The 26490-nt window shown below is 43.7% G+C and overlaps 3 protein-coding genes across 9 annotated transcripts; 2 read left to right on the forward strand and 1 right to left on the reverse strand.

Moving 5' to 3' along the window:
* The first annotated feature begins 4114 nt into the window (after positions 1-4114).
* PIP4P1 (phosphatidylinositol-4,5-bisphosphate 4-phosphatase 1) lies at positions 4115-8080 on the forward strand. 2 transcript variants are annotated; one of them, XM_077127327.1, is made up of 7 exons: positions 4115-4424; positions 4745-4935; positions 5255-5361; positions 5807-5912; positions 6081-6133; positions 6238-6328; positions 7241-8080. In XM_077127327.1, the coding sequence occupies exons 1-7, from the start codon at positions 4262-4264 to the stop codon at positions 7382-7384; spliced, it is 855 nt and encodes a 284-aa protein (XP_076983442.1). In that variant the 5' UTR covers positions 4115-4261; the 3' UTR covers positions 7385-8080. The 2 variants fall into 2 exon arrangements, with proteins under 2 accessions (XP_076983442.1, XP_076983443.1); XM_077127328.1 differs by having other exon boundaries at positions 4116-4403.
* An 83-nt stretch (positions 8081-8163) lies between these two features.
* On the reverse strand, positions 8164-10810 carry APEX1 (apurinic/apyrimidinic endodeoxyribonuclease 1). Of its 5 annotated transcripts, none has more exons than XM_077127321.1 (5): positions 10652-10810; positions 10225-10284; positions 9861-10048; positions 9106-9298; positions 8164-8975 (listed from the first exon to the last, which is right to left on the reverse strand). In XM_077127321.1, exons 2-5 carry the CDS (start codon positions 10280-10282, stop codon positions 8458-8460), a joined length of 957 nt encoding a protein of 318 aa, XP_076983436.1. In that variant the 5' UTR covers positions 10283-10284; positions 10652-10810; the 3' UTR covers positions 8164-8457. The 5 variants fall into 5 exon arrangements, with proteins under 5 accessions (XP_076983436.1, XP_076983439.1, XP_076983438.1 ...); XM_077127324.1 differs by lacking the exon at positions 10652-10810 and adding an exon at positions 10533-10645; XM_077127323.1 differs by having other exon boundaries at positions 8166-8975; positions 10225-10341; positions 10683-10778.
* OSGEP (O-sialoglycoprotein endopeptidase) lies at positions 10736-17139 on the forward strand. Of its 2 annotated transcripts, XM_077127326.1 has the most exons (12): positions 10736-10977; positions 11259-11381; positions 12522-12641; positions 12820-12995; positions 15013-15108; positions 15243-15292; positions 15444-15522; positions 16039-16104; positions 16219-16309; positions 16525-16600; positions 16693-16791; positions 16945-17139. In XM_077127326.1, the coding sequence occupies exons 2-12, from the start codon at positions 11267-11269 to the stop codon at positions 16982-16984; spliced, it is 1008 nt and encodes a 335-aa protein (XP_076983441.1). In that variant the 5' UTR covers positions 10736-10977; positions 11259-11266; the 3' UTR covers positions 16985-17139. The 2 variants fall into 2 exon arrangements, with proteins under 2 accessions (XP_076983441.1, XP_076983440.1); XM_077127325.1 differs by having other exon boundaries at positions 10737-11381.
* The last annotated feature ends 9351 nt before the right edge of the window (positions 17140-26490 follow it).

Consider the following 26490-nt stretch of genomic DNA (forward strand, 5'->3'; position numbering starts at 1 on the left):
ATACAGCATACAAAAATAAATAAATAAATAAACCAGTCACAAATGGTTATAAATGGGATTACGTACAACTTCTAAACCCTTGGATTCAGACCCACTGCCCTTATTTCCAGTTCCATGCTGATTTCCTGAATCCAGCTTTGTAAAGATATTTTGTCATCAAAACGAATGTAGAACAATCTAATGTTCAAATAGTGTACTAGCTCAAGCTCGTAACTCACATGGGATACAAGACTGATCAAATATTGCCATGGTGCCTTGTGATCTCACTTTGGTGCAGAATTTGTCAACATGGCCTCAGACCTACCACGCTACCTCCTTCATGAATCTCTGTAGTATAAATGAGTGGGCTCTGCACTCAGATTATGTGTGTGAACTTCAACTACACGTTTGCCAGCTGTGTGATACTAGAACTAGTATATTTCTCATTATGCCTCAGTTTATTCATTTGTAAAATAGTGATGATAATGGTACCTAGATTATATAAAATACTTAAATTTTTAGATAAAATGCCTGGTACTGTAGTAAGCACACAGTAAAGGTTGGCTATTATTATTATTCTCCATTGTCTATTTTCCTTTTTGATCTTTTCTAGACTCACCTCATCATGAACTGGGTCCAGAGAAAAACTGGAGATACATCCAGCCCACCAGCACTGACGCGAATCCTACACTGTCCAAAACAGTAGCCCCTTGCCACACGTGGCTATTTACATTTTAAATTAAATTAATTAAAATTAAATAAAATAAAAATTTAGTTTCTCAGCCATACTAGCTCCATTTCAAGGGCTCCATAGACACAAGTGACTAGTGGCTACCACTTTGCACTTTGCATAGCACAGAAATATTTCCATCATTGCAAAAAGTTCTATTGCCCAGCACTGCTCTACTATTTTCTAGTCAGTACTATACTTCTACCCACATAAAAGAAGCTGGCACTGTGTTGTTGTTGTTTTTTTTTTCTTTAGAGTAAGTTCATCATGGCAGCCAGGAACCAAACAATCTCTGAATGATTATAACACATAATTGCTTTATCTTCATTCTTCTATCTTCTGAGGGACTCCCTTGTCCAGGTACAACTTAATAAAACATCCATCCTCCTCCCTCAAGGGTAAGAAGACCTGAACAATAGAAGGGGTAAGGACAATTTCGAAGTCACTCAGTGTTGCCATGCGGAGCTAAGGAGATGTCCCCAGTTAGGGACTTCCAACATCAATATTTATAGAAGCAGACTGGCTTTTCAAGATTCTTCAGAAGATTCTCATTCCTTTCCTCACAATTGAGATCTCATTACAGCTAGACCATAAGAGAGATTTTCTCCTCTTTAAATGCCCATCTGTGCCACCAATAGTCTTTGACCTTCCATTTTCTCCAATTCCTAAAATTGATATATTATTTTAGTTTGTTTTTTCCCTGTTAAAATAATCACTTTCATTTTTTTTTATAAGACTGAGATTTCCTATCTATGCCTCACACCCTGACAGGAACAACAGAGTGGAGGTAAAACTTAATTCCAATGACTTTGGTTCCAGAAGATGACACCCAGGCAGACTGTACCCCAAAACGCAATGAAGTAGAGCATAGAAAGAGCATGGATAGCAAATTACTGAAGCTGAGGGAGAAAAGGCTCAGTGTAATCAACAGAAATTAATCCCTTAAAACCAGGACCATATGATAACTCACTCCACCCAACTCCCGCCACTCCCCATACTACTCCTCATCTTGGTTAGCTCACTCTCCTCATTACGTGAAACATTCACCGCCCTGGGCTTGGAATAAAGGAACTGTATTGTTTTCACAGTCAGAATATCATACCAAGGAAAACTTAACGATACAAAGTCTCACCTCAGAAAAGAGCAAAAAAGAAATAGGATGTGTGGAAAAAGAGAAATCAAAATGAGACGCTGTGAGTCACAGAGCCGGGGCACATCTATTTCCCACTCCATTCTCTGCCCATTCACATAGTGTAATAGTCGCTGCTTGTATGGAAACCTGAAGAAAAATGCATCCAGATCTTTGCTGTTTCCTTCCTTGTGTCCTCCATAGTCAGAGTTCTCTCAATCTAAGTTGAAAGAACTGGTTAAAAAAAAAAAAAAAAGAACGTCACCTCACAAGTAAATCTAGGAAATGCTTAAGATAGTCAGCATGAAAAGCAATACAAAAAAATACCAATTGATCAGAAGCAATTATCAGCCATAAGCAACCAATACCAGCTACACTAGAGGGTCCTAGCTGAATATCTACACTTCCTGGAACTGCAGCAATTAATACTGCTCATGACACAGAAAAGGAACCTCAAGATGAGAATTTAATTAATCACCTCATGTAGTAACCATTTATTAAGCAATTTCTGTGTTCCAGAACTTGATCATAAAGAGGTTCCATCACAAACACCTTGCACTCTGCTATCACTGTGCTTCTGCCATTTTCATTCTGCCTAGCAGATGATGTGGGTGTAAAAGCATTAAACCACGAGTCAGAAGACCTATTTCTATCTTTCACTTAGGTTACAGGGCCTCAGCTTTCACATCTGCCAAATAAGGTTAGTTCTGCCCTTCCTGTCTACCTCACAGTGGCTTTCAAATTCAAAGGAATATATATATATGAAAATACTTTATTAAATGTGAGCAAATTACAAGTGTTGCATATTATTATTACTTTCTGCATTTCTCTGCCTATGGAAATCCTACTCAAGACAGCTCAAACTCAAGTCACCTATGCACAATGACATATTAATTTCTCTTTAAATTTTGGAGTCTTCTTAGCTGCTCTGGCTCAAAGTGATCTCTTCTTTCCCCGAACCTGTTTTACACTGTTTAATTTATTTGATATGCAGCATGTGCTGTATCCTGACTTCTGATATGACTTCATTGTAATATACTAAAAGACCTGACTTCTGATATGACTATTGTAATACACTAAAAGATAATTAGTGTCCATATTTTATGCTGCCAATTTTTACATGATTACTTATGTCTCCTTATCCATAATATACATTTCTTAAGGAGTGTCTTTCACATAAAAGAATTCCCTTCAACTATGATGGGGGAACCCTACGCAAATAATCCGTCTGGGTACCCATTTAGTAGGGTACCGTGATAGGTTTCAAACCGAGTAGTCTTGGCTACTCCACCTTGCAAGTTGAGTATGGATGAATACGCTTGAACAGGAGAGTGGGTAGGTGGGTTGGCTGTTTGTTCAAATGAACGTCTTAGCTCTTTAAGGTCTTTTTCAACACTTATCAAAATAACCTTATATATCAGCAATCTCGTGACTGGGGGCAAACCCGAGTCAAGTCTAAAGACTGTGCTGAATGAGGCGACGAAAATAACCTTGGATTTTACTCGCTCAAACAAAAACATTTATCAGGCATATGCCACGGATTGGAGGGGTGATAAGACTAAATGAAATATTTCCATCTAGTGGTGGAGACAGATTCATAAAAACAAAACTTCGTAATTTAAAGGGGTATTGGAGGATGTAGTGAAAGCTTCCTGGAGAAGCCTGTCTTCTGTCGCGTTCCAGAACTGACTCCAACGAGAAAGATTAGGGGTGATAACTTTGTTTGAATACATTTCCTCCTGATACATCTTTACACTGACTTTTTAAGGTACTTCTTTGGGTGGAGCAGCTTTCGTGAACACCCTTAACCTCCGCCTCAGAACTTCCGAGCTCACCGGCAAGTCCAAACTCCCTCACTCTCATTGCCCGCGTTTTACAGGAAGGGAAGTGGCCAGCCAATGAGAGGCCAATTATAACCGCACAGTGGGGAAAGTCTTTGGACCAATGAAAAGCAGATGGTAAACCACGTGTGGGGCGCGATCGGGTTAGCAACGCTTCCTGAAACACGGGACGAGCGGGTAGAAGCCGCCTAGCCCCGGGTCCTGGTCTGCAGGTAGCGCGATGGCCCATGCTGCCAATCGCTCGGGAACGTCTCGTCACGTGAAGTTTCTGCAGGCCCAGCACCGTCCGGCAGATCATGTGACCACTGACGTGACCGCGACACTCCCCAATGGAAAAGAAGAACTGCGTTCACAAGAGCAGGAATTGGTTTACATCCACTAATAATAGCGCAGCAGAGGCAGGGACGGCCTGTCACGTGCTGCGGCGCAGGCCCGGGCGGGGCAGGCCGCTGGTTGCGGGGTGAGCGAGGCGCGCGGCGCGCAGGCGCCCTGGGGACCCGGTAGCAGCGGCGGTGGCTTCGGTGACGGCAGCGGCGCAGGGTGCCGGATCCCCGGCCGGGGCGGGAGGCGGCGGTGGTGGCCATGGCGGCGGATGGAGAGCGTTCCCCGCTGCTCTCTGAGTCCCTCGACGGTGGCGCCGGCGGCAACGGTTTAGTGGGGCCGGGCGGAACTGGGGCCGGGCCCGGGGGAGGCCTGACCCCCTCTGCACCACCGTACGGAGCCGGTAAACATGCCCTACCCCAGGGTAAGCCGGGGCGGGTCTGAGGTATTCCCGAGAGTGCTCTGAGAGGCGGGGCGGGGGCGGGGACGGAGGCGGGATCCAAGCGCTAGGCTTGGGGCAACTGCACTTGTGTTAGGGTGGGCTTTCCTTCCCTCGCCAAACGTGAACGGGTCCTGGGAACTGTGGGGGCTGCTGAGAAAGCAGAGGGAAGTGCCGGTTTTGAGAAGTCTACGGGGTTCGGTCAGAAAGGTTGTGGACCAGGATGAGTTCCCTGTCCCCCGCGGAGTATCAGTGAGGTGTCTGCAAGTGATCCTAGCCCTACTTTTTATCTGCTTCCTCTCCAGCATTTCCCCCGTTCCCAGAGGGGCACCCAGCCGTGTTGCCCGGGGAAGACCCACCACCTTACTCACCTTTGACCAGCCCGGACAGTGGAAGTGCCCCAATGATCACCTGTCGAGTTTGCCAGTCTCTCATCAACGTGGAAGGCAAGATGCATCAGCATGTAGTCAAATGTGGCGTCTGCAATGAAGCCACTGTGAGTTATTCATATCTTTAGTACAGTCTCTATTTCCTGGATCCTCTTTCTAACCCTGGCCTTCAGGTGTTAGCCAAGTGCTCATCAGGAAACCCAAGTTTCAGTTCCAGGAGTCTCACAGTCATTTCCCCAGAAGCCATTCACCAAAGTTAATGTGTACCATACCTCACCTTCATAGTAAGCCTGGTTCTTATTTGCACATCTCATGATAGATGCCTTTCTTTCGTTTCTCCTTCCTGGCTAGGACCTTATCACTCTGATGTAATTCCAAAGGATTGGAATTAGAGGTTTGTTTGCTGACATCCTTATTATTTTCTAGCCAATCAAGAACGCACCCCCAGGTAAAAAGTATGTTCGATGCCCCTGCAACTGTCTCCTTATCTGCAAAGTGACTTCCCAGCGGATTGCCTGCCCTCGGCCCTACTGGTAAGAGACCTAAAATCGTGAGGGGCATTAAGTGGGGAAAATTGGCATGCCAAAGGCAGGTGAATGTTTATAAATAATGTAAAGGTGAGCAAGTCTGCTGTTTACTTAGAAAGAGAAAATGCTAAGGACTATTGTGCCTTTGGAATAGTATCAACATCTTTCTCATCTTGCAGTAAAAGATTAGGATGAAATTTATAGCCTTCAGGAGAATGGAGAGCGTCTGGGCCTGGTTGGATTATCTTGTGATGAAAGAAATGAAGAACTGAAGTTTGAGTAGTACTCTTCCTCAAGGAGTCTCTGGGGTTGGGGGTGGGGGGAGCATCTTGAATGTACAGCAAAGTAGAGGAACTTGATAGAGGCAGGAAATGGTAATGTGTAGGAGGAACACTGTAGGAATCATTAGGAGTAAAAAGTTATTTACATGAAGTCTTTTTCTCCTATCTAGCAAAAGAATTATCAACCTGGGACCTGTGCATCCAGGACCTCTGAGTCCAGAACCACAACCTGTAGGTGTCAGAGTCATCTGTGGACATTGCAAGAACACTTTTCTGGTGAGGAGGCCAGGGGAAAAAAAACAGGAGTAATTATATCTCTTTCAGTAATGACATGAATCCTGAAAGGGTCTGTTCTCTGGAAACCTATTTCCCATCCACTTGCTTAGGGTCCTCATTAAGGGTGACTCTGCTTCTATTATTAATTGGCCTCTTTCTTTTCCACAGTGGACAGAGTTCACAGACCGAACCTTGGCACGTTGCCCTCACTGCAGGAAAGTGTAAGTGATTAGAAAGTGGCATTATTTAGCTGGTAATAGGATAATGTGTGAAATAAAAACTGTGGAGTCATCACAAGTATCTGTTCCTGTTTGTCTCCCTTTAGGTCTTCTATTGGGCGGAGATATCCACGAAAGAGATGTATCTGCTGCTTCTTGCTTGGCTTACTCTTGGCAGTCACTGCCACTGGCCTTGCTGTGAGTAATCATGACCCAGCCTCTTTCATTCTTCCTGGTTATCTCTTCCTCAGCCTCTTCTCCTAAGATTTGAGAAATGGCACCCCAAAAAAAGGTTCAAGAAACTGAGGAGTTTTTGTTTGTTTTTTTTCTAACACATATAGGAGCTGAAGTTGAAGGCAACTGATATAGTCTTCACTGTTACTATAGAAGTAAAAAAGTTAAAAGAAAAGCAAAAACATTCTCTCTCTGCAGAGGACAGAAAAATGAAGAAGTGACTTGAATTAAGAGTTGCTATTAGGAAATCTGGCTCAATCGTGAGACATTAAGAAAAACTGATAGATGTCTGTTTGAGATGGTATATGAGTATGTTCCTGCTTAGAAGGGGCTGAGCAGCCTAACCTTTAAAAAGGTCCCCAAGGTATTGAGAAAAACCCTAGAATGAGCTGAGACTCAGCATCAAGGGATTGAGAAAACATTCTCGACCAAAAGGGGGGGAAGAGTGAAATGAGACAAAGTATCAATGGCTAAAAGATTTCACACAGATTCAAGAGGTTATCCTTAAGTAGATATCACCTTGTTATTCAAGATGTAATGGAGAGGCTGGAGGGAACTGCCTGAAAATGTAGAGCTGTGTTCCAGTAGCCATGTGTCTTGATGATTGTATAACGATATAGCTTTCACAATGTGACTGTGTGATTGTGAAAACCTTGTGTCTGATGCTCCTTTTATCTATCTTGTCAACAGACCAGAAGAACATATGGAATAAAAATAAATAATAGGGGGGAAAAGAAAAGGTCCCCAAGGGTGGTTGGTTATGTGTGGATAGGAAATGAGATATGAAGTTTGAGTTTTTGTGTCACTGTTTTTAGGGCTCTTCAGGAAGTAGTGGGAACTCAGTACTAACCTCATCTTTTTTCTTATCTTCATCAGTTTGGCACGTGGAAGCATGCACAACGATATGGAGGTATCTATGCAGGCTGGGCCTTTGTCATCCTGCTGGCTGTGCTGTGTTTGGGCCGGGCTCTCTATTGGGCCTGCATGAAGGTCAGCCACCCTGTCCAGAACTTCTCCTGAGCCCCATGATGACCCACAGACTGTCTGGCCCCTCCCTGGTGGGGACAGTGACACTACAAAGGGAGCTGGGGGTAAAAGGCTCCCTGGGCTTCCATTAAGTGGAGCCAAGCAGCTGCCTTCCTTTTCCCAGGGGAGAGGTAGGAAGGAACCAGGCCCTCACTTAGGTTTGGAGGGATAGATTAGACCGCTGCTGGCCATCTGCTCTCCAAGGGTTGCTGTGTTTAGGGTGAAGTAGGTGAAATGTTGCCCCTAAACCTGGAATATGACGGTTCTAGCCTTATCCTTCCTATGTGCTCCCTGAGAGCCATTCCTGTCCCTTACACATTCCAGGGCAGGGTGGGGGTGGGTAGCGCTGGGGGTTTCCCTCCCTCTTGTGCACCATTAGGACCTTGCTGCTGCTATTGCACTTCACCAGGGGCTGGCTCTGGCCTCAGTACGCTCAGTCTCCTCTCCCCACATTCCATGTCCTGTGGGGGTATGGTCAGCCGCTGCTCTGTACTGAACCACGGGAACTGAGGTGTATATAACTATTTAATGTGGGGTATGGTCCCCTAGTCCTGTATTTCCCTTAATTCATCCTTCCAACCTTCTTTACCCTCCAGTTGTAGTATCTAACTGGGCTGGGTAGGATTGCTCTGTCTTGGGGGAGGTTAAGGACTCATCCTGTGCTTGTAAATAAATAAGGTCATGACTCCACTCCTCTCCAGTTGTTAACTTGCATGTATGAAAAGACAGGGAGAAGGAGAAGTTGTAGCCTTACAAAGGGGTAGAACACAAACACAGCAAGGCTGAAACAATGGCTGTTTATTTTTACTTTGGCTATTTAGTTTTACATGGACAGGTCAAATGGACAGGTCAAAGGGTATATCAGTAACTTGCTTAATGTTAAAAGAACACACACAAAACTAAAACCTTGGGCTTACTCAATCTTGCACTATGAGCCTGGATAGAAGATTCAGATTATTTTAGAAAGGAAGGGAATACAGTGCAGATTTCTCTAGCGAGAAATATTTTTAAAGAAATGCTAGTTTGGAGGACTCGTTTTCCAGGCTGAGTGATTTTAGGAGGAAGTGTCACAGTGCTAGGAATAGCGTGATAGGACAGTGATCACTGCCCAGGGCCTTGGAACGGATCTTGCTGTCACACAATGCAGGTAACAGTGAGTGGGACAACAAAAAGTAATCAAGGCGCCAGCCAACGTTCTTGGATCGAGCATTCATCATGTAGGTCCAAAAAGTGTAAGCATAGGCAGTGTTTGGGTAGAGGTGCCGGAAGCTGTCAGCCAATGGCACAGCCTGCAGCAAATCCCCAAAGCCTTGGCGCTCTTGTGGGGTGAAGCCAGCATTCTTTTTGTTTCCCTTGGGGTTGCGAAGGTCAATCTCTTCATGAGCCACATTGAGGTCCCCACACAGCACGAGAGGCTTGCGGGAGGCTAAGTCCTTTAGGAATTTGCGAAAGGCTTCATCCCAGCGCTGCCGGTATTCCAGCCGCACCAGACCCCGCCCCGCATTGGGTACATAAGCTGTTACCAGCACAAATGCATCAAATTCAGCCACGATCACACGACCTTCCTGATCATGTTCTTCCTCACCTACAGAAATGATGAAACAATTAGAATAAAGTATAAGTAAAGGAAAAGTAGAGAATGAAAGGAATCAAGAGTTAGGGCAGGAGAGAGGTATTAGCAATGGCTTAAAAGCACTCAGATACTAGTGTCTCACCTATGCCATAAGAAACTTTGAGTGGGCACTGGCGGGAAAGTAGACCCACACCACTGTAGCCTTCCTTGTCTGAAGGTGCTGACCAGTACTGATGGGATAATCCAGGCAAGTCCTGAAGTTCAGTGGGTAGTTTGTTCTCTGAACATTTGGTCTCTTGGAGGCACAGGATATCTGGGGCTTCTTCTTTTACCCACTGTGAACCAAAAAAAGGCAGAAAAAGTTTATCGATACAGCAGCCATTTTTGAAAATCTGCATGCTAAGTACTTAGAATTCACAGGTGAGACAGTTCCTTTGTATAGAGTTTGAATAGTTCAGCAGTACAATATTTAAACAACTACAAAATGTTAAATATTATAACAACAGACAACTAAGAAGAGAGAAAATAAGAGAAGGCCTTAGATGTTACACCAAAGACCATGTTTTTTTCTATAGGTTGTACATAGCCAGCTAAGATTTTTAAGACTTAGTTATAGGTATGGAGAATATGCTGGAGACAAAATGGAAGAAGTCTAGTGAAGAGGCTTTTATAAAATTCTGGGGGAGAGATGACATGAAACAAGACAATTGCTGTGGAAATGAGGGAATTTCCACACTGAGGAAACACAAGTGGCAAGACTCTAAAGCCCCCATTATACAACCCCACAATCAAATACAAACAAGGGAAAAATAAAACCTTCACTAAAATGAAAGGTGATTAGATCCCACATCATTTAATACATGAGAATGCTTGTTTCCCTCCCTGAATTCCACTCACATCTAAACCTTTCTTCTTAATCCAGGCTCGAAGCCCATCCACATTCCAAGAGCAGATCTTGATTGTGGCAGGTTTGCCACTAGGTGAGGTTTTCCGATCTGGGGGATCCTCATACAGGGCTGGCCCCTCTCCTGCTGCCTCTTTTTCGCTTTTCTTTGCCCCCGTCTTACTCTTTTTGGTCTCTGGCTCTATAAAATGAGTTATACATAGGGATAAAAGTTGGTGGTTTTCACTTTGATCAGGCCCTCAGAGAGCTTGCAGCTATCGCGATTTCAAATTCACTGGTAAAATATAATGACTTGGTCCGTACTTCCTCTTCATCGAGGACAGCCTACCGCAGCCCCCCGGAGTTGTGTTCTCTTACCCATCTTCGGCACTTCTCCATCTTCTGCCACCGATTCCTTTTTACCACGCTTCGGCATCTCTAAAACGAAAGCCCTTCGGCAAATTACCCACCGAAGCAAGATTTCTACCGCGTTGCCTACAGACACAAAGAAATCGTGTAACCAGCTAAGGATGGTGAAGAAGAGAATTCTCCCGCCGGCGTCCCCGCATCAGACTCCACCTTTCCTAACAACAGTATCTCTGAATCCTTTCCCCGCCTCTCTGCATCACAGGCCCTTCTCCCAGCTCCTCACCTACGGACTAGATAGTTTAATAATACTTAGGCACCTCCTCGCAAGATATGCCCTCCGGTCAATGAAGGACCTTAATTATGAGCCTTGACTCAGACTGGCTGGTCAGACCTCCAGCGAAGACCTTAAAAGCAAAAGAGCGCCCGGGTATCTGACCTGCTCGGGTCACAGCCAGGCTCCTCCTTACCCGAGCACAAAGAATGGAGAACGCTGTGCCCCCACGTGGGTAACTGGCATAGTCACGTTGTCTGAGATTTGCATCACGTGGCCGAGGGATGCGGCTGATTGGCCTGCCTCGCAGCACGTGACGGTGAAGCGCGGCCCGCCCGCCCTTCTCTCCAGAGGACTGAAGGTCCCAACCCTCCATTTTCGGGCTGTTTATTGCTTTGCCAGGTGCACGACTCACTCTGATGCCCTGGCCGAAGATTACAGCGTCGTACAAGAGAAAACGATAAGTGGAGAAGGCTAGGCTGAAAAAAGAGGTGGGGGAATGGATAGGAATGTGCTGAGCAAATTCCGGCTCAGTATTCCTGGCAGTTCGGAGGACAGGGCCTTGGGGGGGCCTTGACGGGTTTCCGTGACGACGGGGTCGAAGGCTGCTTCGGCGGTCCAGTTGGGATTTCTCTGGGCTGTGTTGCGGTGCACAGTGTTTTTAACAGCCGCGCGCGCGTTCTTTTCGTCTCCACTCCGGAATTTGCGGGCCAGCAGGGACGGTTGAGGGGCTCCATAAGTCGCCGGGAACACTGCCAGCATTTCCTCTCAGGCTCAGCCATGCCGGTGGTGCTGGGTTTTGAAGGCAGCGCGAACAAGATTGGCGTGGGAGTGGTGCGGGATGGCACGGTGCTAGCGAACCCGCGACGGACTTACGTCACGCCTCCGGGCACAGGTGAGTGAGTAGGGGGCTTAGAGTTTACCGCGAACTTGCCGCACTACATCGCCTTCCATCTTCACAAACGCCAGTCAGGTGGGGCGCGTTGTCCTTTTCCTACAGCTTTTGATCTGAGGCTCATTGGGATTATGTGACAGTCTTAAAATACCAGGATGGTGGGTGAAAAAGAGACACAGGCACTCGGACCTGGATCTTCTGACTTTGTCAGCGTTTATTGAGCGCTTTTTATGTGCTCAGCATTAGCTGGCTCCTGGATAGATGTCATAATTCTGATTAGTCTGACGTAAAACTGAATGTTTACATTACAGCATTATAAATGGTAAAATACAGACGCAATAAAATTCTAGAATTGGAGAGGAGATGAGTGGAAAGACTTCCAACTTAAGTGTCAGACAGAACTGACTGGCTTTATGATACTTATGTTCAGTGTTCATGTTCTTGGAATTCTATTCCTTCCTCTTATGGGAATAATACCTGTATCTTTGGGTCTTGAGAATTAAATGAATGAAAGTGCCTGATACATTTTAACTTTTCATAAATATTCTTTGCAAACTATTCTCAGATCTCACTTACCATCCCCCAGTTCACCTTCACATATGTTTGTAGCTGAAAAGCTTTGCTGAAAGATGGTGCAACAGATTACTCGTTAGAAATTTATTTATTTATGTCTAGGACTCATTGTTGGAGGCACTTGGGCACTGGAAATACAAAGTTGATAAAATAGCTGAATATTTGAGATACTTAGGGTTATTTGGGGGAAACTGCAAATAAGGATGATGCTCTAATTGGTGTGTTAAAATACAGTGTGTTAAATGCAGTTGTGTAATCATGTATAGGGTTCTGTAGCATCACAGAGGGACATCACCAAACTTTATGGGGTAGGTAAATTTGCAGTGAGTCCTGAAAGCTGAGGAGGAGTTCTCTGAAGAAAGGCATTTCCAGGAGCTGAGCAGCCTACATAAAGGCTGGAATCTGTGAAAGAGTATGTCTGAAATCCTAGAAGATGGATGGTTAAGGAATATGAAAGGGACACTTTCTATTAATTCCTACATGAATACAACTTCTTTTTTGTAGTTCTGCCTACCTTTGCTACAGTAAAAACACCCTATGATCTCTGACCTAGTTTTCATCTCTTAGGATTCCTCCCAGGTGATACTGCCAGACATCACCGAGCCGTTGTCTTGGACCTGCTGCAGGAGGCATTAACGGAAGCCAGATTAACCTCCCAGGATATTGACTGTGTTGCCTACACTAAGGGTATGAATGAGAGAGTAGCTAACCATGGAAGACCATACATGGAGCCTGGCTAGATAAAACAGCCTGTACCTCGCTTCTACTGTCACCACCCCTACCCTACCTCTTACATCCCATATTCCCACCACCCCTATTTATCCCAATCTCTATAGGATTTTAACACCCATTTCTACTTCCCTAGGTCCAGGCATGGGTGCCCCCCTGGCTTCTGTGGCAGTTGTTGCCCGTACTGTGGCCCAGCTGTGGAATAAGCCATTGCTGGGTGTGAACCACTGTATAGGCCACATTGAGATGGGCCGCCTCATCACTGGAGCCACCAGCCCAACTGTACTCTATGTCAGTGGAGGAAATACCCAGGTGTTTAGAGCATTCTATCCATTCTTATTTCTAAGGTACCATACCAACAACTTCCAAGTTCTACCTAAGTAGTGAGAACTGCAAGAACAAAGCTCAGGTCATCTGAATCTAAGATGTTGTATACCAAAAAACCCATGGTAGAGTTTATGACGTTGCAGATTTGGTCAGGACAATCAGAACACTAGATAACTTTTCAATATGTAAATATTAATAATCTCCAGTGAGTAAAAGGAAGGAGGTAAGGAATGATGCCTTCAAAATAATGAAAGGAATTTTGTAAATTTGAACTTTATTCTTTTTATAAATTTTAGCAATTAAAACAAAGGGGTAAAAAAAAACAAAGGGGCACAACTCTTTTTATAGGTTAATTGAATGTTTTGCTTTGTATTATTGGTAAATACATAAAATTTGTTATTCTAAGAGTGTGGAAATATTAATAACTTTTGAAAGCATTTTACTGTCTGTTCTCTGATATATTATGTGAAATAACTAGAATGTGCAAATTCGTAGAGACAGAAGAATGATGATGGGGCCCCAAGGGTGGGTTTGGGATTGGGGAGTTAATACTGAATGGATATAGAGTTTCTGTTTGGGGTGATGGAAGAATTTTTTTTTTTTTTTTTTTTTAAGGGAAACATTTTTTTTTTAAACATTTTCTTGTTTTATTATATTTTGTTTGTTTGTTTGTTTTTTACATGGGCTGGGGCCGGGAATCGAACCGGGGTCCTCCGGCACGGCAGGCAAGCACTCTTGCCCGCTGAGCCACCGCGGCCCGCCCTGATGGAAGAATTTTGATAGTGGATGGTGGTGATGGTAGCACAACTTTATGAATATAATTAACGCCACTGAATTATATACTTCAAAGTAGCCTAAATGGGAAATGTTGTTATATTTATTTGTTACAATTAAAAAAAAATTTTTAAGCACTTCATAAATGGTAGAAGGTATTAAGTTTATAGGTGAAACTAGATTTTGTTTAGGTTACCTTATAAGGCGTTTAAGATTGGAATCAGAGGACTGATTTCAACAGAACATCTGATGATATAATTGTCAGCTAGTTCAGCAGTGTCCCCAGCTGATGAAAGGATTATATTTCAAAACTACATTTTGTTAAATAATTATTAAAGATAAGGACCACATTCCCATGAAAATGCTGTGGAAGCTTTAGCAGATGGAGGAAAAGTTGCCATTTGGGGCCTAAAGGATGACATACAAGGTTCAGGCCTTGGAGCATGAAGAGTAGCAATGGAGGCTACAAGAATTAGTGAGAAACAACAGTGGTAGTGTTTTCTCTTCTTTTCCTCTTCCCTTTTGAAGTTTGCCTAAATGTAAAAAATAGGGAAGATGATTGGGTAGAGAGTGATGGATAACATATAAAGAAAGACAGGATTTTTTCCTTCCCCTTTTATCACCATCCCTTTGGCAGTAGGAATCCATTGACAACAAAGCAAGGTCTATATCAGAAAGGAAGGAAACCCCTAGCAGCATTTGGAATGAAAAGGGACCCCAGGAATTCTTCCCTTTTGGAGGTGTGGAACGTATATGCCAGTGGGTGATAAATAGTCTCTGTACTAGAAGCTAGTCACTATGAAGAGCAGGCATAAGTTGATTGCCAGAGCTGATTTGGGTGACCCGGTATGGGATTTTTGAGTTCCTCAGCTTTACCTCTTCCCTTGTTTTCAAATGCCACTGCCCTGTTAGAAAAATTTAGAAGGGATCTCATTCTCTGCCTCCAAAAAGAAAACGCTTTTCCTTAGACCACACTGTCAAGACTGCTCATCCAAGGGGTAAATAAGGGACCTCTACTTGAAATGATAGCTTGCTTCTGTCTTGACCTGTTTTTTGTAAATTAGGAATCTGCTCTGGGAATCCTCAGATAAAAAAGTATAAAAAACAGTTTTTCCCATTTCTTTTTGGGTACTTTGAAAGCCATGTTGATCCTTGCTATGTTCTTTCCCAAAGCAAAATACTCCTCTTTACAGACTTGAGATTTCATGGACATCCTCATCACCCTTAGGTGATTGCATACTCAGAACATCGTTACCGCATCTTTGGGGAAACCATCGATATTGCTGTGGGTAATTGCCTGGATCGTTTTGCTCGCGTGCTGAAGGTGAGCCATTGGGGCTGCAGAGAACACAAGATAAGGATGAATTTCTGGAAAGCAATAAGTAAGTTTCTTATGCTTCCTGGATATCTGACTTCATTCTCTCCCATTCACTACTCTCTTGTTTTTCCCTCTGCCAGATTTCCAATGACCCAAGCCCAGGCTACAACATTGAACAGATGGCAAAGCGGTGAGGGGACATAAATTGAAGAGAGCCTGCTTGGTGGTGGGACTTCGGGGATTTCCCTGTATATTTATTATTGAATTTTGGGAGGGGCTATGGAGAGATGAGCTGCCAGCTTACTATAGGCTTAGTGCCTCATACACTTGCTCCCCCACAGAGGCAAGAAACTAATTGAACTGCCATACACTGTTAAGGGGATGGATGTCTCATTCTCAGGAATCCTGTCTTTCATTGAGGTGAGTGTGGGAGAGGTTAGGAAATGGGGGTACTTTGATGTATTTTTAATGAAGCATATCTGTTTTGTTGAACATTGTATTTCCAGCCTATAGCATAGTACTGGTCCATATTACATGTTCAGTAAATTCATTCAGCGAATGTCTGTTGAACATTTCTTATGTGCCAGTTGCTGTCCTAGGCAGTAGGAATACAGCATGGAGTAAAACAAAATCCCTGTTGATGTGGAATTTGAGTTCCAATGAGAGGACACAAAACAAAAAGGAAAGAAAGGAACACATACACAGATAAAAACGTCAGGTGGCAATAAGTAATATGGAGAAAACTAGAATACTAAAGTGCTAGAGCACTTGAATCTTAAATAAATCTGCTCATTCTATATAGCTCAGTGCCAGTGAGGAGCAAGGTGTGGTATGAAACCGGGTAAATTGAAACATAAAATAAGTGCTCCTCTGTGTGTGCTGATACATTCTCTCATGTTCACTATTCATTGTTATTTTTTTTCCCTGTAACTGTAGGATGTAGCCCAGCGGATGCTGGCCACAGACGAGTGTACTCCTGAGGATCTTTGCTTCTCTCTGCAGGTAGTAGACTAAAAATCTAGGTCAGAAGGTTGGGGCTGGAGGAGTTTGTATATATTTAGAGCAGAACTAAGTTGGGATGCCTCCTGATATTTCTACCTTGTTTGTCCCTTACAGGAAACTGTGTTTGCAATGCTGGTAGAAATCACAGAGCGAGCTATGGCGCATTGTGGTTCCCAGGAGGCCCTCATCGTGGGAGGTGTAGGGTGTATGTGTCATTGAGCAGTTCCTAGTTTTGGGCATTATGTCTTGTTCCTGATACTCTAAATCTCAAGGGTTTAGGGAAATTATTCATTTTCTTTTTCTCTTTCCTTCCCAGTCCTTGCTTCCCCAGTCTCTTATTTTAAATACACCTGAAGTCTATAGCTGGGCCACAAAGTAATGGCTAAAACTAAGCTAATCCTGTGCCTTACCACTTCATAGGTAATATGAGACTACAGGAAATGATGGAGACAATGTGCCAAGAACGTGGAGCTCAGCTTTTTGCCACAGATGAGAGGTAAAGCCTCTTTTCTACTCTTTATTTTCTTCCATTACTGTGGTTTTTTTCCACCCTTAGATCCTATGTTTCATCTCTCTCTTCTTTCCCAGATTCTGTATTGACAATGGAGCCATGATAGCCCAGGCTGGCTGGGAAATGTTTCGGGCTGGACATAGGACCCCCATCAGTGATTCTGGGGTCACACAAAGGTGAGGGATTCACCTCTAGGAAGGAGTAGATAAGGTGATATTGGGGAGAGTTAGAAATTAGCAGGAAAAAGGGTCCAAGATCATGAGGGCAGAGAAGAATGGAAGTATTATTAGAGGTTAGTCCTCCACCAAGTTTTTCCTACTCTTCCACAGGTATCGGACAGATGAAGTAGAAGTGACCTGGAGGGACTAACAAGATTGACAGGATCAAAGTCAGTAGTGCCCTAAGTGGAGCCCAAGGGATGTTGGGCCTTAGTCTCTATCCAGGTGTGGAAATCCTTGGAAGGGTATGGACTCCTCTCCATTCGAACTCCAAGCTGACTGCAATAAAAAAATTTTTTTATGTTGGTAGTGGGCTTGATTGTTCAGGACCCATATAAAGTTGGCACTGAATAAATTCTTGTTGATGGGGTGATGGATAGGGAGACAGGCAGCAGAGCAGAGCCTTGGCTAACTGTGGTTAGCCTTGAAGGTTGCTATCCAGAGCCAAGAGTGAGGGGTAATCTAGATACTATTCTTTTTTTTTTTTTTTTTTTTTTTTTTAAAGGAAAGACAGAGAGAAGGAAGGAAGGATAGAAGGAAGGAAGGAAGGAAGAAAGGGAAACATTTTTAAACATTTTCTTGTTTTATTGTATTCTGTTTCTCCGTTTTTGTTACATGGGCTGGGGCCGGGAATCGAACCGAGGTCCTCCGGCATAGCAGGCAAGCACTTTGCCCGCTGAGCCACCGCGGCCCGCCTAGATACTATTCTAACACCCCCTTCTTGTTTTTTAATTTTTTAATTTTTTAAAAAAATACAACAACAAACAAATGCAAACATTCTTAATTTATGATCATTCCATTCTACATGTATAATCAGTAATTCACAATATCATCACATAGTTGCATATTCATCATCATGATCATTTCTTAGAATGTTTGCATCAATTCAGAAAAAGAAATAAAAAGACAACAGAAAAAGTTTCGTACATACCATACCCCTTACCCCTCCCTTTCATTGATCCACTAGCATTTCAATCTAAATTTATTTTAACATTTGTTCCCCCATTATTTATTTTTATTCCATATGTTTTACTTGTCTGTTGATAAGGTAGATAAAAGCATCAGACACAAGGTTTTCACAATCACACAGCTCTACATTTCAGGCAATTTCCTCCAGCCTCTCCAGTATATCTTTTATTTTATTTTTTTTTAATTTTTTTTTCTTTTTTAAAATACCAAAAAACACCAAACGCAAACATTTGTAATTTTTGATCATTCCATTCTACATATATAATCAGTAATTCACAATATCATCACATAGTTGCATATTCATCATCGTGATCATTTCTTGAAACGTTTGCATCAATTCAGAAAAAGAAAGAAAAAAACAAAAAAATTCATACATACCAAACCCCTTACCCCTCCCTTTTATTGATCACTAGCATTTCAATTTAAATTTATTTTGACATTTGTTCCACCTATTATTTATTTTTATTCCATATGTTTTACTCTTCTGTTGATAAGGTAGATAAAAGGAGCATCAGACACAAGGTTTTCACAATCACACAGTCACATTGTGAAAGCTGTATCATTATACAATCATCTTCAAGAAACATGGCTACTGGAACACAGCTCTACAATTTCAGGCACTTCCCTCCAGCCTCTCCATTACATCTTGACTAACAAGGTGATATCTATTTAATGTGTAAGAATAACCTCCAGAATAACCTCTCGACTCTGTTTGGGATCTCTTAGCCATTGACACTTTATTTTGTCTCTTCACTCTTCCCCCTTTTGGTCCGGAAGGTTTTCTCAGTCCCTTGATGCTGAGTTTCAGCTTTTTCTAGGATTTCTGTCCCACATTGCCAGGAAGGTCCAAACCCCTGGGAGTCATGTCCTATGTAGACGGAGGGCAGTGAGTTTGCTTGTGTTGGCTGGAGAGGCAGAGGCCACATCTGAGCAACAAAAGAGATTCTCTTGGGGGTGACTCTTAGACCTAATTTTAAGTAGGCTTAACCTATTCTTTCTGGGATTAAATTTCATATGAACAAACCCCAAGATTGGAGGCTCGGCTTATTGCTTTGGTTGTCCCCACTGCCTGTGAGAATATCAAGAATTCTCCACTTGGGGAAGTTGAATTTCCCCCCTTTCTCACCAGTCCTCTTAGGGGACTCTGCAAATATTTCCCTTTGTTCAAATCGCACTGGAATTTATCTGGCCATCACTCTGAACAAACCTACAAAATCTCAGGTCCTTCGCAAGATTCCAAGTACTATAGTGTTTGATTAAGTTGTCTGCATAAGTTATATTAGGAAATGCCTAGTCAAAATACAAATTTTGTACCAAATAAACATTTTTTGCTTGTCTCACACATACGTTAAAGTTTTAAAATATTAATTACCATCTATTTTCAACACCCTGCATTATTGACATTCCTTTGTCTTCCTCATACAGAAACATTTTTAAGTTTGCACATTTAGTCACTATCATTATACACTCTACACATTCCTAGATTATACCATCTCAGTTTTTATTCTCTATCTTTCTGATTTCATTTGTGCCTGCAGCCCTCCTCCCTCTATCATTCTACATGAGCCTCATTCAGTGTTCTAACATTGTTGTATTACTGTTAAGAAGTATTGTGCTATCCATTTCTGAATTTTTACAATCAGTCCTGTTTCACAATCTGTATCCCTTCGGCTCCAGTTACCCAATATCTACTGTATTTGTAACTCCTGATGGTCTCTGTTACCAACTGAAATTCTCCAAGTTCATTTGCTAATGTCAGTTCATATCAGTGAGACCATACAGTATTTGTCCTTTTGTTTCTGGCTAATCTCACTTAGCATAATGTCCTTAAGGTCCATCCATGTTGTTACATGCTTCATGACTTCATTCTGTCTTACAGCTGCATAATACTCCATCATATGTATATACCACAGCTTGCTTAGTCACTCTTCTGTTGATGGACATTTTGGCTGTTTACATCCTTGGCAATTGTAAATAATGCTGCTACAAACATTGGTGTGCAAATGTCCATTTGTGTTCTTCCCTTATGTCCTCTGAGTAGATACCTAGCAATGGTATTGCCGGGTCGTATGGCAATTCTATATTTAGCTTTTTGAGGAACCCCCAAACTGCCTTCCGCTGCTGTTGTACCATTTTACATTCCTACCAACAGTGGATAAGTGTACCTCTTTGTCTACATCCTCTCTAGCACTTGTCATTTTCTGTTTTATTGATAATGGCCATTCTAGTGGGTGTGAGATCATATTTCATTGTGGTTTTGATTTGCATTTCCCTAATAGCTAGGAAAGTTGAGTATCTTTTCATGTGCCTTTTGGCCATTTGTATTTCCTCTTCTGACAAGTGTCTGTTCATGTCTTTTGCCCATTTTGTAATTGAGTTGTCTGTCTTTTTATTGTTGAGTTGAACAATCTCTTTATATATTCTGGATACTAGACCTTTATCTGATATATCATTTCCAAATATTGTCTCCCATTGTGTAGGCTGTCTTTTTACCTTCTTGACGAAGATCTTTGATGCACAAAAGTGTTTAATTTTGAGGAGTTCCCATTTATTTATTTATTTCTTCAATGCTTCTGCTTTGGGTGTAAGGTCTAGGAAACTGCCTCCTATTATAAGATTGATAAGTTATTTCCCTGCATTTTCTTCTAAAAATTTTATGGTCTTAGAGCTAATGTTTAGGTCTTCGATCCTAATCAAAAGAGCTCACTCTAAACAATAGATCTGCCTCTACAAGATTGGATTAGGAAAAAGAACATCTATTTTCTGGGGTACATACAGTTTCAAATCAGCACATTTTCCTTTTCTTTCTCTACCCCTCCTAGATTTTAGAAAGCTGGTTTCTTTCTCTGTCCAGGCAACAGAGTGAGAACTCGAAAACCTTCAGGAGCCAGTCATGTAATATCAAAGAATAAAGTGGCCCGGTTAGAAACAGGCAAAGTCGAGAGCATGTGCCCTGTCCCATGGGATTGGCAGCCAACTGGCTCCAGCTAAGTGTGTCCCAAGGGAATCAGCCCCAGGATTACCAAATGCCTGGATTTTAAATGCTGGCACTTAATTTTAAAAAATTGTGAGTGCTTTACAGTGTGAACACCGTAAAAATTTATTTGCAGGGAAGATCTGATCCATATTTCGCCAGTTTACAACCTCTGGTCTAGAGACTCCCTCATTGGAAGTCCTTGATGTGGTCTCGTATTTTCGTCAAGCTCACTGAGTAGGACAGTGCCACATGGTGAGTGCCCACCTGGATCAAACAGCCCCAGTTCACATCTATGCATAGGGATGAGTGGTGCAGAATGATTAGAGATGGGGCATCACTTGTCTGGAAGAAGAGGAAATGGAAATTTTCTGTTTGCAATTCTGGGCTTCTTGTGACCCCTAGCCACAAGGGACTAGTTGCACTGAGACGTGAACAGTGGGAACTCAAAATTTTGAAAATGTCTGGGGATGTGGAAAATTGTCTTTCTGTTAATTGGCAAATCTCCAGTACCTTCCTGCTGTATCTTACTCTCTTACCCACTCACTCACTAACCAAGTTTCATGTACCAGCCAGCCACAGTCATCTTCATCTCCCTAGTCACCATCTAACTTCTGGTTGCTGAGAACTGAGCCCTCTTTTGCCCCTCTCCCTTCAAGAAATTATACTCATGGGATGACCCTGTCTACTTATCTTCTCTCCTTTCTCCCTCAAGCTTCTTCCTAAGACACCAACTAACCTGAAAGACTTTGAGGGCTGAAACAAAGTAGAAGAGGGAAGAGGGCAGAGGACAGATTGGCACTGAAGATTCTAGCAGACGTCAGGGGATTGAAGGCAGACACCATGATTCTGGTCTGAGAAAAGGGAACAGTAAGGCAGAAATCAAAGCCTGAATTACTGCATTCCACCCATGTTTTCACCTAGCTTTCCCAGAAGTTGTCAATGCCCCTAGCTATTGGGGCCCAACTAACAAGGGATTAGTTCCACTGAGAAGTGAACAGTGGGAACTCAAAATTTTGAAAATGTTTAGGGAAGTGGAAAATTGTCTTTCTATGAATTGGCAAATATTCAGTGGGATTCTGTTTTTGTTGGGATGTTGTGGTAGTTAGATTCAGTTGTCAACTTGGCCAGGTGAACGTCCCTAGTTCTGTTGCTGTGGGCATGAGCCAATGGTACATGAACCTCATCTGTTGCTCATTACATCTGCAGTCGGCTAAGAGGCATGCCTGCTGCAATGAATGATGTTTGAGTCAATTGGCTGGTGCTTAAATGAGAGAGCTCAATGTAGCACAGCCCAAGCAGCTCAGCATACCTCATCTTAGCACTGGCAGCTCAGCCCAGGCCTTTGGAGATGCAGAAAGGAATCACCCCGGGGAAAGTTGTTGGAACCCAGAGGACTGGAGAGAAGGCCAGCAGAGATCGCCCTGTGCCTTCCCACGTAAGAAAGAACCTCATTGGAAAGTTAGCTGCCTTTCCTCTGAAGAACTAACAAAATAAATCCCGTTTTATTAAAGGCCTATCTGTCTCTGGTGTGTTGCATTCTGGCAGCTAGCAAACTAGAACGGAAGTGTTATAGTGTATGTATATATATATATGGATCAGAATTTCTGCTAAATTTATAAAATTTAGAAATGATGGTCTGTAAAATACTGATTTTTTTTCTGATTTATCCCAATAAAATCCCACTGGTATTCCAAATATATATATCCCATCTTCAAAGGTATCTATCAGTGATACTCGAAAGATAGTTGAGTGTCTACTCCATGCTGGCACTGGACTAAGTAGGGTTTCTCTTTCTAATTTTCCCCTGGTTCACAGACTTGATTGTGATTAGAGAGCCCATAGAAGCAGGACCCTTGCTGTCAACAACTGCTGAATTCCCAACCATACAGGCACTCTGGGCCCAGCTAGCTTCCATTCTGTACATCCACATCAGCTGTATTACCTGAAACATGTCAGATCATGCAGGAGCCTAGGAATGAGATTGAAGATACACACTCTGTCATGGGGAGAGATCCCTACTCCAAAGCAGTAGGACTATCTAGGTACCATCTATGCCAAAGAGGAAGTGTACATGTATGTGGGTGTAGGAGTTGGGGGGAGGGCCAAATCTGATAATCAAAGGACATTAACAGATATGAGGGATGGAAAAAAATGATGAAGGAAGTGGGAGCTATCTGCAAATAAATACTTTTAATGTGATTGACAAATGCCTCTTGCTTATTTCATCACCTATACTCTTCCTTAGTGTGTGCAGAAATCAGGGCTCCAGGTCATTTTGCACAAGAAGGTGGGAGTAGAAGGCCTTGCCAATGGTGGCAGATGCCTAGGTAAGAAAGTGTGGTCCACATGATGGCAAGGAGGATCCCCTCAGGAATAGCTGTAGCAGGGGTCCTGGGGAAAAAGTTTGACCATGAAGGCCGGAGGGAAGAGAAGACAAGAGTGTACTGGCTTTCACTGGCTAGACATCCTTCTTACCTTGAGGTTCCCCAGAGATATTGGCTGCAGGGAGGACCCCAGTGACCAAAGGGAAGAAGATAGAGAACATACCAAAGAAATTGCCCTCTGAACTACGACACTGTGGGACCATATTGTCCAAGAAAATGCAACCTAACCGAACAAACAGAGGGGAAAAAATGGAGTTTTAAGGAGCACGTCCTGGCTTCCCCTCACTCAACCAGGATCATTACCCTCTTACTCAATTCAATGTCAGTGAGTTGGGTTAGGCTGGGAAAAATAAGAGACTTTTGTAAACTAGACAGATTTATAGGACTGTGAGCGGTCTGCTGGTCAGCTTGCAAACAATATAAACAATCAGAAGTTTTGGGTCTTTTCTGAGGAAATTTGCCTTAATGAGCTCCACTGCTCCAAGAGAAGGTGACATTTTGAGACATTCATTCCCCGTCCCCTTTTTTTAATGCTGTCTGGTGGGGTCACATTTCATTAGTTTTCCATGTGAGTATCTCGTTATTGCAGCACCATTTCGTGAATTTTTGTTTGTTTGTATTTGGGGGAAGTCCATGGACCAGGAATCAAACCCCAGGACCCTGCATGGCAGGTGAGAATTCTATCACTGAATTGCCCTTGCATCCCCCATTCATTCCCTTTTATTCATTTCTCAACTAACTTCACACTGTCTCGCTGCTACTCCATCTCCTCACTCTCCTTGTCCCAACCTAACTCTCTTCCCTAACCCTCTGGTTCCCTTTCCCACCAGCCTTTTCCCATAAACGTTCTAGTCAAATGGATGTCCTTTTTCTTCTTGCCTCAAACTGCAAAGCATTGCTTCCTCTGCTAGAGAAGTACATCTCAAGATTGGAAATATCTGGGGGCAAGAAACAGCATTTCTCATTTGGTTTCATCTAGTACTCACTATGGTTTTAGCTAATGCTCACCATGGTTTTATTTCGTGCTCATCAGAATAAGTCCTCCTTATTTCCCATTGAAGGGCTGTTGGTGAGGTCTCAGGAAAGCCCTTCAATTTCAGCTCTCCTCCACAGGATCCCCTTAGCTCTTTGCTCCAGAATCTCAACTTGCTCCTTTCCCTTTATTTAACCTGGCCTTCTCAGGCAACAGCTGGTTTTACACACACACACACACACACACACACAAACACATACTCTCCATCCCACATCCACTTTTGGATCCTCTCACCTCTGTCCAGTTCTCACCACCATATCCATGGCCTCCTCACACATCCCTGGATTCCTTGCCACTTGTCTTAAACTCCTACTATATGCCTGCCAGAGTCATGCCCAGAAGGATGATCACCGTCACCAAGCCCACTACTGGCCACTCAGTTTTGGGGTCCATGTTTTCCAGCTGCAATCCATGCTTCCAGAAGAATGGAACACAAAGGTAAGCGGTCACAGAATCAGTATTTATTAACTTTTTATGCCTCCATCTGATTTTTAAAATGATTTTTAAAATGATTTTCCCAGGCTGGAGTAACAGAAGATGCAGGGTCTGGTTGGGTGGTTAGGAGAGCAAGCAGATTTGAGAGAGGAGTGCACTGAGAGAGGGGAAGAACATTACCTGGAGCAGGTCAGAGGGAGCCTTGGCAAAGCCTACCGTAAGCACAATCTTGTCAAGGGTGCTGGTCAAGGTGAAAATGGTCCTGATGGGATCACTAATTTCCAAATCCAGGCTGCGTGAGATGAGGCAGTACAAACCACCTTAGAGGAGAGAAAATAGGAGTTGGTATGTAGTCTCAGCAATTCCTGACAGGATTGGGAGCCCTGGAATATAAAGCAGACCAACAGACTCATCACTGACTTTGCCATTGGTGGAAATGGCAGAAATAGGTCAATGATGGTGGCGACTGAGGCCAAGAGCAGGATGATGAGCCATGTGAGCTCTGGCACAGGGATGGAAGTGGTGGATTCCTTTAATTCGTTCAGGCTGTGTTCAGTTCCCCCACACCACTGCACAAGAGAACCCAGAGCACACCTATGCCTGCCTGAGCAGTGATCCAAGGCAGCCAGCAGGTAGTGGATGCTGCCCCACATGTTGAGCATGCAGCGGATCTAGGGAGCAGGGCTGAGGGAGGTGCAGCAGTCTGAGTAGAGTCCTCCCCCACCCCCCAATCTCCTCCTCTCTCCTCGGATATACCATCTGAGAACTCTTCTGTCCTCAAGTTTTCTCTCACCATCTCGGATCCCCAATTTTGGGGAACCCTGAGCTCCAATGTGTGACCATGACATTCATGACCTAGCCAAGGGGCACTGGGACCTGGCCCGGCATAGCTTTGGAATTCCAGGGATTGTCTTTTCCCCAGGGGTGCTGCCCTGTAGCTGCACCTCTGCAGAGACTGAAGCTAAGTTTTATCTTAGTTGAGACAGCACTGACAGGCTAAGATTCTAAGACTCCCCTTCCCAGCCAGTACATCCGTAGCCAGGAAGACAGCTGATAGTCCCGGAGATCCAGTGGGGGAGGGCAGTCCCAGAGCATTAATGGAAGGTGACTAGTGGCCCAGAACATTGGGTTTTAGTCTGCATTAGCTGTGGGGCGTGGATCTCACCGTGGCAGAGCCTTGCAGAATTTCCAAAGATGGGCAGTTCTGGGAGAGCCGTCTGGAGACCATGGAGTTGGCATAGAACTCATAGAACACTCATAGTGAGTGTTCTTGTCTTTGGAGACAGATGTCGGGGGGAGGGCAGGAGCCAGCCTAGGATACCTCTCCGTGGAATGGTGGCTCTCCTCTTCCTGTTAGGGGCTCAAGGTTTCGGCCTCTTTGTCGCGCTGCGGAGAGGCCATAAGAGGCGTCTTAACCGTCTGGGCTGGGAGAAGGAATGCAGAGTCTGGTCACAAGCCCCTTTACCTTGGGCGGGGACAACTTGTGGCTGTGAGAACTGAATAACTTATTTCCTGGTCTTGTCGGCGCAGCCACCGTCTTCCTCTCTTGGTGGAGCCACTTTGGAGAGTGCGGGCAGAGGGTTGAGTTCTCTCAGGTAGCTCTCTCCAGCCAAACGCGACCTCGGATCCGTCGGGGTACTCAGGTTAGCAGGAAATGCTCTGAAAGCCCGAGGAGTGCTGGACACCCACTTTCCCCGCCCTCCCCCACGCGAGTTCCACCCTTCTAACCTGAGTCGTTTGGGGCAGTCTTTCCTACATTCCCCGTAAGTCTGCTTGTCTGGCCAATCTACCCAAACGGAATCAGCCTTTTTATAAACCAGAGAGTCTGCTTTCAGCAGCCCATGACCTGTCTTACTCCC

Source organism: Tamandua tetradactyla, chromosome 14 (assembly GCF_023851605.1).
Source record: "Tamandua tetradactyla isolate mTamTet1 chromosome 14, mTamTet1.pri, whole genome shotgun sequence".
NCBI classification, from domain to species: domain Eukaryota; kingdom Metazoa; phylum Chordata; class Mammalia; order Pilosa; family Myrmecophagidae; genus Tamandua; species Tamandua tetradactyla.

Coding starts and splice junctions, on each gene's coding strand:
- APEX1 (XM_077127321.1), bottom strand. CDS start 10,282: ATGCCGAAGCGTGGTAAAAAGGAATCGGTGGCAGAAGATGGAGAAGTG. Junction 10,049..10,224: donor TGGAGAAGTGCCGAAGATGG/GTAAGAGAACAC, acceptor CTCATTTTATAG/AGCCAGAGACCAAAAAGAGT. Junction 8,976..9,105: donor CAAAGTTTCTTATGGCATAG/GTGAGACACTAG, acceptor TCATTTCTGTAG/GTGAGGAAGAACATGATCAG.
- OSGEP (XM_077127326.1), top strand. CDS start 11,267: ATGCCGGTGGTGCTGGGTTTTGAAGGCAGCGCGAACAAGATTGGCGTG. Junction 11,382..12,521: donor CGTCACGCCTCCGGGCACAG/GTGAGTGAGTAG, acceptor TTCATCTCTTAG/GATTCCTCCCAGGTGATACT. Junction 15,109..15,242: donor GTTTTGCTCGCGTGCTGAAG/GTGAGCCATTGG, acceptor TCCCTCTGCCAG/ATTTCCAATGACCCAAGCCC.
- PIP4P1 (XM_077127327.1), top strand. CDS start 4,262: ATGGCGGCGGATGGAGAGCGTTCCCCGCTGCTCTCTGAGTCCCTCGAC. Junction 5,913..6,080: donor ATTGCAAGAACACTTTTCTG/GTGAGGAGGCCA, acceptor TCTTTTCCACAG/TGGACAGAGTTCACAGACCG. Junction 6,329..7,240: donor TCACTGCCACTGGCCTTGCT/GTGAGTAATCAT, acceptor TATCTTCATCAG/TTTGGCACGTGGAAGCATGC.